Raw genomic sequence first — 13,088 nt, 5'->3', positions numbered from 1 at the left:
GTATGCTTTAAATTCAAATAAATTCCATGCCTAAAAGAGTGCAAATATGTCCAGATGCTTTACCACTCCACAAAACAAACACCGCACTTCTGATGCCTTGATTCTCTTGTGCAGGACGCCATTGCAGAGGTGCACCAGCAGTGTGAGAGCCGCTCTTGGTTGATAGGTGTTCATCTGTTTGCCAGGCAGTGGGGTTCAGCCTCTCTAGAGACCTTGCGTGGATGTTCCCCGCTGAAATATGAGGAGCTAATCAAGAAACTTCATTTTTGGATGGACAAAGTTCACAGCATTCCTCAGCTCTTTACTACATCAAATAAGTTGTTCGTTGTCGAGTTCTCCAACATCCAAAAGGATATCGGTGTGTTTCCAAGTGTCTAAATTCCAATTATATGTTTTCTTTTTTTTTCTCTTTTCACCAAATTGAGATGCCTACTGCATCATAGACATTTGCAAAACATCTACAATAATATAATGAAATTTGTGCATCATTTTTTGTTAAAGCGGTCATGAACTGGCTTTTTAAATATTATTATATTGTTGTATGAGGTCAACTTATGACGTTCGCTTGGTTTTTGCATTCAAAAACATCCAAATGAATAAGTAATAGGCTATTTTGTACCCTAGTTTTGAGCCTACCTGAAAAACGCTCGGTTTTTATGGGCGTCTCGCACTGAAGACTTGGAAGTAAACGCCCACTGCTGTGAGTGGATAACAGTTTTGCATATTATAATGAGTTTCGACTTACCTGTCGATGCACTTGGGGGAAATTATTTTGAAAACGTCCAATGTTGTAAAATGGCAACCGGAATGATTTGACCCAGAGTCCGTGTGTTGCATAATCCAATATATCCAATATAGACGGCACAGCACCGTTCTTTAATCTTAATCAGTCTGCAAATCCAGTCTTGTTTACAAAACAATCCTCAGTGAAATGAAGCGAACAAATGGACAATGTTTTACCCTCATCAGCTGGAACGTCATCAAAAGTAAAGTTGATCCATGCAGTCCTGTTGGAATCCAGAGGAAGCTTATGCTGCGACTGTCTTCTTCCAAAACCAGGCACTGCTCAATATTTTGTATTGCTCGGTAGCTCGATTCAGTTTGTCATCACGAGGTAGGCATCTATGTTATTTAGCTATGCGTGTAATGCGCGAATCGGTGGGCGGGGCTAAACCGGCCGTGTTGAAGTAGGAGTTGATCTTCTTCTGCGGGGGTGGTGTTTTATCCTCTTTGACGTCATAGTTCCCCACTTTGAAAAACAAATCGTTTGCTGAGGCTGGTGTCAATTTAAGCTTTTATTGGACTAACAAGGGCGTTTTCAGTTCTGAAACTTACAGTATATAATATGATGACCTCTTAGATGTCAAAAGCTCAAGGAAAATTTGATTTCTCAGTTCATCACCCCTTTAAGTAATGATAAAACAGCTAGATGAATGATGTAGTTACAGCTGTTACATTAGTCAATCCTAGGATTCATTGCGAGTGCTTAGTATTATGGTTGGTATGTATAGAAGCATATACCATTTCTTAACATCCTCAGAGCTCATGGTAGGTTTGTCTCAAATGGTTTATATGTTATTGCTAAAAGTCTATTTCTCAATGAAGAAAATGAGTGGGATTTTTCTATATAGAAGTGTTTGTCTATACAGTTAAAAAAAACAAAGCGATTATGGCAGGCATATATATGTTAATTTCTTGTCCTGTTTTTGTGTTAAGGCTCCACCTTAATCACCATTGACGAGGATGTGCTAAAGCTACTGTGTGAAGATCTGCAGATACGCTCTGAGAATCTCACTTCTCAGCTGAAAAGAGCTGTGGAAGTCATGGAGTCTGAGCCAAATACTTTTCACAAGTTTACAGTTTTTTCAAACATGGTATTAACTTTGACATACTGGTGTGTCGTACTGCTCAATCAGTGTAAACTGTGGAGTAATCATTCAACATTATGTTCAACATTATGTTTATGCAGGTAAAGCGCAGTGAGAGAATGTCAGGAGATATGCAGCAGAGGCTGGAAGACCTCCACTCTCTACAAGAAACTGCGAGAAGGAATTATATTCATATGGCTTCAAACAACGCTCTCTCATTGAAGCAGGTACATGTAAAAATATGTCATTTACTGTATTTAACTGATTTCCCTGAGTTGCAAAATCTAACAACCAACTATTTCTGCAGGTTGATGACTTGTGGAATCAATTTGTTCCACTCCTGAAACAAGCTGCAGACACAGTGTCCCAGCAGCTTCCGTCTATGCTTGATACACTGGACAGTAATGTTTCCTCATTAGTGAACAAATTAGACAGCCTGGTTTCCAGAGCCACCTCCGGACTATATCTCGACCCTGACCAGAATGGCAAAGAAATGCTTGACCAGCTGAAACCGTTGTGCAGTCAATTTTATATGATTGCTGAGCAGTTGAAAGATCAGAGCAGAGCCAGTGAAATTCTGAGAGGTATGATAAGATAATGTGCTCAGGATCTTAAACACATCTCTTCCAGTAGTTTTAATGCAATGGTTTCATGTCAGGGGTTTCGTTTATTCTTTCAGGTCACCTACTGGATCTCACTTTTGTGACTGTAGCACAGCAGAATATTGAAGCAAGGAGAGGGCTCTGGGAGCTAATGAGCATGTCGTCCTCAAAAATCCAAGAGTGGAAGCTGCTAAAGTTCAGGAAGGTATGTAGTTATTAACACCAAACAGTTCATTTGATCCTGCATTTATATAAATTCTCCTGCATTTGCATCTTTGCAGTTTGTGGTTGCTAAAACCCAAGACAAGGTTAATGAATGGCTACAACAGGCAGAGGCATTTGCAAAAGTTATACCCTCCCATGATCCTTTGCTACAGAAAACCCTACAAATTTTGCAGGGGTTCAGCCAGCTACTCTCTGTATTGAGTAAGCTGAGTAGCCCCACACTGAAGCAAAAGCACTGGAGAAACATCTCAAAGGGTAAGTGTCAAGTGTCAGGTCAGTTTTTAATAGTTTTTAATTAGTAGGAACCTGTAATATCATTCATATATATATATATATATATATATATATAAAGATATATACATATAAAGAACCAACCATACATTCCATTTCTGTAGGAGTTGGTCTGCCGTATGACCAGGAATTGAAAGTAACGGTGGCTGATCTCATGTCCAAAGAGCTACTGAGGGATCAAAATAAAATCAACAAGGTTTAGTAACATTTGTTTATACTGGTAAATGTAATGACCCTCATTTATCATTCTTGCTTAGAAACGGGCGTATATGTTGGCGTGAGATTATGCTTACACTCCTCTCACCGCCTGATTTATGAAGCTGTGCATACCTTTGAAATCCAGGCCTGCCCTTGATAAATCCCACGGCTGAAAACGATCGTCATTAGAATAACACGCCCCTATATATTCAAGTCTCCGCTCCTCCCACGCCCTCATTTTATGCCATGGACACACAGAAGACGGCAAATAAGAGAAACTTCTCTGACGTGCAGCCGAAATGACCTATCACAATGCATTATTTTACAGCACGTCTTTTGAAACAATTAGCATTAAATTTCGAATCACGTCACATGTATTGGGTTTTACAGTGGGTCATAATATATCATATCTTTTAGGCCTTGTCCACACGGACACGGGTATTTTTATAACCGGAGTTTTTCCCTCCTGCGTTTAAAAAAAACCTCTGTCCACATGAAAATGCAAAAACACGCTATCAAGCGCTGTCAAGAGCATGCAACACCAGCAGGCGGCGATATAAACCTAACCGTAAAGCCACGTTAGCCAATCAGAAGCGATCAGCACTGCAAAAACTCCGGTTTCACTGTCTACACGACAACACTGCAACCGGCGTTTCAGAAAATACTCACCCTGGCAGGGGTTTTCAAAAATGTTCGGTTTCAGTGTCCTGATACTGCGTTTCCGTGTGGACGAACGGCCGAACCGCGTTAAAAAAGTCACGGTTATAAAAATACCCGTGTCCGTGTGGACATGGCCTTAGTTTGTCAGTGCATTTTGTGGTGTTAGGAATTGTTTTTCTGTGCATTTCCGCACTAAAGGCCATTGCACACTGAGTCCGAAATTCGCATCCGAAATTTCCGCACGTTAAAAAAAAAAATTCGACCTCACGTTATGTCAATCACGCTTGCACACTGCCTCCGAAACTTTCTTCCGCCAAAAATTCGGATCGGGTTCGATTTTCTGCATTTTTCGCATCCACAGCCAGCATTTTGAGAGGTTTTTCCGACAATTCGGGGCTGGGGGGAGCTCGTTACTGTCTATGGAGCTCGTTCCGCACATCATTGCACATTTTCAGTTTCAGTTTTCAATTCGATCAAGTGTTTATGTTCTCTTCTCTCGATTGGATAATGAAAGGAATAACCTCCCCTTTCAATCAGATTGATATTTCGGATCGATTAATGTGTGATTGAGCAGCCAATTCGATAACTAATGTATTATTTGGGTACAATATATAACCTGTAGCCTATACAGCTGTTCTGTCTGCCCAGCGCTTCCACCGGGCCGCTCACGTCCGTGTGTGTGTCCATACCTTAGACATACTGACAGTCTCTGTTCAGAATCGATTGGTTCACGGAAATTGGTGGTCTTGTTTTTAAAATGTGGCTCCAGAATCGCAAGCAAAGCATCTTACTGTTCCACTGACATTCTGAGATAAATTTTGAATCGCTCGGGATCAATTCGCAACTCCTTGATAAGGAGGTGCTTCCTCTTGGCGCAATTTCAGGATTGTATGGACGTAATATTTTCTCTTTCTTCTCTTTTCAATAAGAGAGAGGACAACAAAATCATCCTCACTGCTTGACGAATCCATTTTGTATTTTTGCGTTTTTTCCCGCAAAGGTTTAATAAATACGCATCGGACTCAGTGTGCAAGGTTTCTGTGCGTGACAAATTTTTAGGCTGACGAACACGAAAAAACGCATACGAAAATTTTGTACTCAGTGTGCAATGGCCTTAACTCAAAACGTGCGTGGTTTTGGGTGTACGCCAGGTGTACGCTGGAAATTTGGTGTTCGCACTTTTGATAAATGAGGGCCAATGTGAAGACTTAACATTAACTGCTTTTCGATCATTATAAGCTAAGGGGTGTGGATGTGCATCTGGTTCCAGATCTATCTAGATGCCAAAGCTGAGGCAGACATGGAACAGACATTCAGAGCACTTCAAAGACAATGGGAAGTGGCAGAATTCCATCATACCAGGTTCATCATTACTGTCCAGGAACAGCAAAGTCCTCCACTAGATGATGTAAAGGAGAAACCTCAAAATGCACCAAAGCATCACATTAGTGATGGTGGAACCTTCACTATTATTGGTAAGCTATAGACTCCCATATAAACAGCTAATCTCAACTATTAATACAGATGTACCTTATAGAAGTATCTTTTTCCTCACTTTTCCATTTAGGTTTAGAGACGCTTTTGGCTCAGACTAAGGAAAGTGTTCTGGCATTTTCTGATATGCTGCGTTCACCACATGTTGCTGAGTTTCAGAAAGAGGTTGAACACTGGCTGCTGCTTTTACAAAAGCTAGGTATATTCGTAAGATCAACATAGGGGTCAACAATCGCAGTGGAGGATGTTAAGAAATGTTTCATTTCTTGTTTTCTCTTGCCTTTATCTACAGATGAATTGCTTGATATATTCGAGCGATTTCAGCAGAAATGGATCTTTTTAAGTAGAACATTCAATGAAATGCACTCCCAAAACTCCGAGTTGGTATGTTTTTTAATGTAATGCTTAGTTTGTTTAATGCAGTTTAAGTGAAACAATTTTAAATCTAATCAAACTTTCTTCTATTGTAGCACGAGAAGTTTCACCCGGTGGATAAGGTATTTCGTGAAATCATTGAGATTACAGTTAATGACCCAAATGTGTCCAGTTTTGTTCAAATGAGAGAAACAACAAAGGCCAGTGACCAGTTACAAGGACAGAGTCTATATGCTGCCTTTATGAATGGACTCACCACAATGGAGGAGATTTCCAGTCACTTACTCTACATCTTAGAGTCACCACGAAGCCAGTTTCCCAGACTCTACTATCTCAGTGATGGAGAAGTGATGAAACTTCTCTCTTTACAGCTCCCAGCACCTTCCTCCCTTTTACCTCTGGTGAAGAAATGCTTCAAGGGAGTGAAGCAGCTTGAGGTTCAAGTTGAAGGTGATGTTTGCCGAGAAAATTATTTGTCAGTTCTAAGTAATGAACGAATGTGGGTTCATGGTGTATATGGAGAATTTGGTGAACACGTTCCCTTCGTCTGTCCTCTTGAGTCAAACCTCAGTCCTGTGGCTTGGCTTAGTCTCTTTGAGCTAAAATTAAACCAAGCAGTGAGAAAGACACTTCTGAAATGCTTAGCTGTCCAGCAAAATTCAAAGCCCGAAAAACTTCCTGGCACCCCAAACCTGATTGGGAATAGCAAGGGGAACATTTCAGAAGTAGCCCATGATCCTCCTTCTCTTTTGAATCTAATATCTCAGTTTCCTTTGCAATCCATTTTGGTGGCAGAGGAGGTTTTGTGGTGTAGTATGGTCCAGAAGTCATCACATTTTACTACTACTGGCATGTGGATGAAAATCAAGTCCCAAAATGCAGCAAAACTGCAGTATTTGTGCCAGCTTATAAAAGAACAAGCGGCAAATTCAAATGAGAAACCATCCATACGTGCTTTGACAGCTCTGCGTGTCTTGGTTGTGCTAACCATGAAGCACTCTGACCAAACCGATAGGCTTGTTGAAGTAAAAGGAGATTTGGAGTCCTCTTTTGAATGGCACAAGCTTATGAAATATTACATCATCCCAAATCCCAATGCAACGACTTCTGATTTACTTCCATCTCAAGAGGATCAGTCTGTCTGTGTTGATATTCTGAGGACTCAATTGCCATATGGCTATGAATACATTGGACCTGAGAACTGGACGATGGTGACTACCCCTTCAACTGAGCAAGCTTATATGAGCATTATTCTTGCCCTATCAAGCTTCAAGTGTGCTTTCATTAGTGGACCCCACATGTCAGGCAAACAGCATGCCGCTGTGCAATTGGGTTATGCTTTGGGACGACAAGTGGTCATCTTGAAGTGTTGTTCAAGCACTGGTTCCTCAGTTGTTTTCCAAATGCTTCTAGGTGCTTTTCAAACTGGGGCTTGGCTCATCCTTGATTCTGTGGATATGTTGGGACAAGGGACATTGTCTGAGCTGGGACAACATTTGACCGAAATTCATCAACATTTATCAGCAGTTCAAAGACAAGCACAAGAGAAAGGACATGAGTTGTCCTCCACTGTTGGAAAGTGTAGCAGTGGAGAATCAATCAAAAAGTTCAACAGTACAGTGAGTGAGATGGAATGTCACATTGCTGGAAAAATGATTTGGGCCAAGCTAACTTATGGATGTATCACAATCTCAGCGAATGGCTACTCAACTGAGATACCAGAAAATTTGAGAGCAGCAATGAGGCCTGTTGCAATGATGCAGCCACACTACAGAATCATTGCAGAAGTGATGTTGGTGTCATTCGGATTCTCTGAAGCAGCTTCCATAAGTCGCCGACTGGACTCTCTCTTTAGCCTGGCTAAGGATTCCCATTGCCTCCCTGATTTTGTCAGTGGAAATCAGACCTCTTGGCTTGTCCTTCTCAAAAATGTGATTGTTGCCTCAGGAGCACATTTCCATCTCTCTCATCATTTGAAAGAAAGTGATGAAGGTACATTTGAAACCGGATCTACAAATACAAATATTGAAACAGTGCATGTGAGTTTAGAGGAGCAAGCAGCAATCAAAGGACTTCTGTCAGTCATGCAGTATACTGTGTCAGATCCAAAGAGAGCATCACAGTTTTATACCGTATTTGAGGCAATCTTTCCAAAAGTGTGGTCCATTCCAAGTCTACAACAGTTCATTGATGAAGGGAAACAAAGTGTGCTTAGAAATGCAGTGAAAGAGGAGTTGCATAAACAAGGATTTTATGCAGACACACAAATGCTTCACAATGTATTTAACCTGCATCAAGCTCTGAAGCTCTCCAATGTTGTAGTGCTTGTTGGACCAGCAGGTAGTGGCAAAACAACTTTGTATCAAGCCCTTGTAAGTGCACTTCAAAAACTTTCCAAGGATCTGGAGGTTGAATCTAACAGTGATCCTAAAGGAGATCTTAAAGACATATATCATCATTTGTCTAAGTCATGTTGGACCTCTGTGAGCACTGAGGTCATATTCCCCAATACCTTGTCCCACAAACAGTTTTTTGGTGGTTATTTTGGCATGGACAACTCCTGGTATGATGGAGCTTTCACTAAAGCATTAAGACACTCTGAGCAGCCATTGCCTATCGACCCTTTCAAAAGAAAAAAAACATTGCAAACACAGCGATTGAAATGGATTGTGTTGGATGGTGATCCATTTGGCAGACCTGCTTGGTTGGACTCTTTGACTACTCTTTGCGATCTTGAACATCCGTATCTTTACCTTTCATCAGGAGAGAAAATTGAGCCATCAAAACTGAAAATACTAGCTGAGGTCACAAACCTTGGTGATTCAACCCCCTCTGTTGTGACACACTGTAGTCTGGTATATGTTTCTGGAGAGAACCTGTGGAGATCTGTGTGGAAGTGTGAGATGGATGTACTCTCTAGTGAGTATAATATGGACCAGATTACTCTGGAAATGTGGAGTCACCTTGCTGAAGACCTTTTCTCTGACACACTAGAGTTTCTCAAAAACAAAGCACTTTCTCCAGCGCTGGCCAGTGATGGATGTGAAGCCAGACATTCATCTAGGATGACTGATGGTTTGCAGGAAATAATGTCCTTTGTTAAGATTCTTCGTGTACTTTTGGAGCATTCTGGAAAATCAGAAGACTTGAAATACACTTCAAGGAAATCAGAAACAACAGGTAAAATTCCACACACAATTTCATCTCATCAGTTGTACAAATAAATGCATCATGGCTGATTCTTCAGCTTTGGACACTTAGCAGGGGGTTGATTTTTATTAAAACGAACAGATTTTAACCTTATTTTTGTTATAGGAAGATCAAATTAAAACATATTTGGAACCTTTTTTTTTTGCTTTTAAATTGACTCTTCGCTAAGCCCCGCCCTCCCTAGTTACTGTTGCTACGCCTGTCAAGCTTTCGCGGCTGGCACATCTAGTGTGGATGCACCCGGTGTCAGACATTCCCAATGAGATAATTAGTAATTTTCAGCGAACAAGTGAAATATCTGAGAGAGCAAGACAAAAGGGACTGCAGTAATCCATTCGCGGGATATATTCACAACATAATTTGCAACCGACTAGAGAATAATTTCTTAAAATTTGAAGCTAAAGCCTATAGTCACAGCGCAAGCAGCAACCGCCTCACATGCTGACCATTCAAATGAGAACTACACAAATTGAGGAACAGCTATGTTCATGCACAGCAGGGTATGTGAAAAAAATGCTAATAATTATAAATCAAACAGCTTATCCATAAATCTTGTGGAATAACACTAATTCCAGGAGAGCCGCGATCGGATTGGGTTAAAGTTAGTCACGGGTTGTAGGACATCGATTAACAAAATGCTGAAATAGCCTATATTTAAAAGTTTGTCAGTGAGCCTTTGTCTTGTCTTTAATCGTCTTGTTTTACGTTATATCATTATGACCAAAGAACCGTCAATATTTCCAAGCAGTAGGTTTTTTTGTTAATCATGTCGACATTTACCGGTAGTTGCGTGTGAATGGGTCTCCCACACTGCTTGATCACGCCCATGATTTCTCCCCTTGGCTTTTAGATTTTCTGGAAGGAAAACAACTCCTCTCCCCCGTCCTAACTCTTGGTATACCGGTATCAGATTTGCACAATCCATACGCACAATGCTTCAGCATGTTTCCCTCGTTCGAAAGCTTGCCAGACCTCCCGCGCATAGTTACGGTTGCTAAGACACGATTGGCCAGTGGCGGTTTTCGGGCGTGGCTTAGCGAAGGGTCAATTGTCAAAATCAAATTAATTTAACGAGTGAGTAAGAAAAGTGTTTTTAAGAGACAATTTCCTATAGTGTCTATATAGTTGAAGGAACAGCCTTTATTGTTTGACCTATTGAAACGTTTACTTGATTAAGACACTGATCATCACATATAATTTTTGTTAGCAATGCATATAAATGTACCATTCACATTCTCTGTTCACTAGATAATGCACAAGTTGTCCAGCCACCGTGCAGTGATGCCATGGCTCCCTCAACTCAATGGGGCTTGCAAGCAAGAAACCTCTTCATTGTAGCTTACATTTGGGGATTTGGAGGACATTTGAACCCTAGGTATACATGTAATTCATGAGTGAAGATACTAAATTCTAGTTATGATATACACTGAAATGGTGTAGGATTACTTTGAAAATTTCACAAATAATTAGGCTACAAAGAAAAGTCAAGTAACACGTTGGGCCCTATTTTAACAATCTGAAACTCAAGTATCAAATGTGAAACGCAAGTAACTTTGTGGGTAGGTCTCGGACGCAAATCTAAAATGGGTTGGTCTGATGTAGCTACATTACTCATAGGTGTGGTTTGGGCCTAACGTGAAATAAACCAATCAGAGAGTCATCTCACATTCCCTTTAAAAGCAGGCACGCTTGTTCCATGGCGGATTGCTATTATAATGGTGGATTTGCCAGGCGCACGCCAGGAGCGGTTCACCGCCGAGGAGACCGACATTCTCGTCAGGGCCGTAAAAGACAGAGAAGTGACATTGTATGGGGATGGGAGAAACCCACCCAAATTAGCTTTGGTTAAACAGGCGTATAATAATTTGGGTAAATGTGTAAGGTAGATTTATGCCTATTTTTCACATCTTCATGGACACCACAATGATTACCCTCGTGTGGTAATATTTTTCCTTGTAATTATGTATGGGTTGCAAAAATGGGAACTGCTGCATCTGTTTATCAGAGAAGCGAAGTGTATGCTAGTTGTGCACACGTTACATTATGGTCAAGTATGTGTCCTTAAAGGGTTAGTTCACCCAAAAATGAAAATTAAGTCATTAATTACTCACCCCCATGCTGTACCAACCCCGTAAGACCTTCGTTCGTCTTCGGAACACAAATGAAGATATTTTTGATTAAATTTGAGAGCTGTCTCACAACCACATTGGCTGCCTAAGGGACTGGCTCTTGACGGCCCAGAAAGTCAATGAAGAAAATGTTTAAATATCCCAAGTGACTACCGTGGCTCAACTTTTATCAAGTTTATCAAGCGACAAGAATACTTTTTGTGCGAAAAAACAAACAAAAAAACAAAAAAACATTTGCTTTGGAACACACGTCCTCTTTTCGCTTAACCGCCCCCAGGAGCACAAGTTCATTCCCTAATTTACCGACATGCGTCTGTGGAGGGAAAAGTCCGCTGTGCGTTGGGTGCAAAATAGGAATGATACATGTGTCGGAGTACAAAGTCAATTGCACTGGGTGCAAGATAGGACCCCTTGACTTAAAGGAGATATTTTGAAGTGAAAGACTGAAATAGTATGTTCCTGCTCCATATTCCAATAATCCTTGTTTTGTTATAGTGATTATAAAAGAATATGCCTGTTCTCATTGTAGACACTGGCCACATTTTGATCTTTTTGCACGGGAGGCTCTACATAAGAGCCATTGTAAAGTTGAGACTCCACCAGACGGCACAGTATTTGAGCATTTCTTTGAATTCAGTGCAATGAGAGACACAACCAATTTCATCAACTACAGTAGGCGTAAGAGTCCACAGCTCTTCTTCACGTCTGTGCCTCAGGTTTGCCTTTTATCCTATAGAGTACATATTAGCATCAAAATTATATGTTTCTTCATTCAGCAGGTGATTAAATTGTATCTGTACTTCTTGCCCCTGATATAGTATGAAATACATGCATATCTACTGGACATGCTTCTGGATGCTCAACAGCCAGCACTTCTTGTGGGAGAGTCTGGCTCTGGCAAAACAATGCTGTGCAAGTCTTTAATATCACGAGCAAGACCACACATGCATTTACAAGCCAGTCCAGGCCTTCACCGTTCTGACTTGTGCAAGGCACTCAAGAAATGTATATACCAGGATAATCAAATAAACAACACGAAGGTCTTAAAGCAGCCAGACCTTCTTCTGTTCATTGATGACCTAAATGAAGCACCATTTGGTGAGTCTATAAAAAGTTACATTGAGTCAGCTGCTGGAACATTTGTTTTAATAAACCAAAATCTCAATCATCCATATATATCTTTCATTATTTTCTATTCATTTACTTAAGCTCATGAACTAACATTATACATGAGTACAATATGGGAATCAAAGATTTTTCTTCTTGAAAAACATAATTAGTAGTACTTCTCATCTGATTTCAGACAGCATCAATTAACCCTCTGATGGTCTTCCTTTATGAGTCACGTCCTGCCTGGGCCTTCCCGGTCAGAAGTGACCGGAGGCCTAAAAATGAAACTTCTTCCATCCCAGTAAAACCAATGCAATTTATTTTTGTTCTATAATATTTATTCTTTTTAATTTAGTATTTTGAGACAATTTGATTGAATTTATTAATATTTATGCAATATTTATTGTCTATTTTTTCAATGGAAATGTATATATATTTTTCTATATATATTATTTTTTTTACAAAAATTCTTAATGCAGTATTTTTGTTTAATATAGAGTCTAGGCCTTCAGAAAAAAAATATTTTTTGAAGAAAATTAGCACCATCTGGTTACAGTAAAGAGAAAATGTAGAATCATGGTGTAACCACTAGATAACTTGCACAGCTCTCTATGGAGAGGCATGTGAATTCCCCAGCTGTTTATGAACACATTTTTTTTTTTTTGGTGGATTTGAATATATAATTGAAACAATCTCAAAAACTATTTCTTATTTTAAAAAAAACTTAAAATTTTTACTTTTGTAAATTGTGAATTGTTGTGTTTTTGTCAATTTCCCATTCATTTCCTATGGGGGTCATTTTTGACCAAAGACCAAAATCGTGACTAATTTTTTTACGACCATTTAGCATGATCGGATCACGAACTCATTTTTTTATGTGTTCACAAACCAAATGCCAAAAAAGTCACCAAGTATCATAACCTTCC

The 13,088-nt window shown here is 40.0% G+C and overlaps 1 protein-coding gene across 1 annotated transcript in view; it reads left to right on the top strand.

Moving 5' to 3' along the window:
- The window catches only part of dnhd1 (dynein heavy chain domain 1), a 42,982-nt gene that overhangs the window by 7,629 nt on the left and 22,265 nt on the right, over positions 1–13,088 (top strand). Inside the window, exons 10-23 of the mRNA XM_089125151.1 lie at positions 115–358; positions 1,717–1,874; positions 1,970–2,095; positions 2,176–2,452; positions 2,548–2,675; positions 2,752–2,950; positions 3,091–3,182; positions 5,115–5,319; positions 5,412–5,537; positions 5,631–5,722; positions 5,809–8,893; positions 10,172–10,298; positions 11,582–11,768; positions 11,871–12,150. Of these exons, the coding sequence (XP_088981277.1) occupies positions 115–358; positions 1,717–1,874; positions 1,970–2,095; positions 2,176–2,452; positions 2,548–2,675; positions 2,752–2,950; positions 3,091–3,182; positions 5,115–5,319; positions 5,412–5,537; positions 5,631–5,722; positions 5,809–8,893; positions 10,172–10,298; positions 11,582–11,768; positions 11,871–12,150 (5,326 nt within the window). The remainder of the gene's footprint in view (positions 1–114; positions 359–1,716; positions 1,875–1,969; positions 2,096–2,175; positions 2,453–2,547; positions 2,676–2,751; positions 2,951–3,090; positions 3,183–5,114; positions 5,320–5,411; positions 5,538–5,630; positions 5,723–5,808; positions 8,894–10,171; positions 10,299–11,581; positions 11,769–11,870; positions 12,151–13,088) is intronic.

Source organism: Pimephales promelas, chromosome 21 (genome assembly GCF_988280905.1).
Source record: "Pimephales promelas chromosome 21, fPimPro1.hap1.1, whole genome shotgun sequence".
Classification (NCBI taxonomy): domain Eukaryota; kingdom Metazoa; phylum Chordata; class Actinopteri; order Cypriniformes; family Leuciscidae; genus Pimephales; species Pimephales promelas.
Note: the sequence above shows the minus strand (reverse complement) of the source record. Positions and strands in the feature narration are given on the sequence as shown.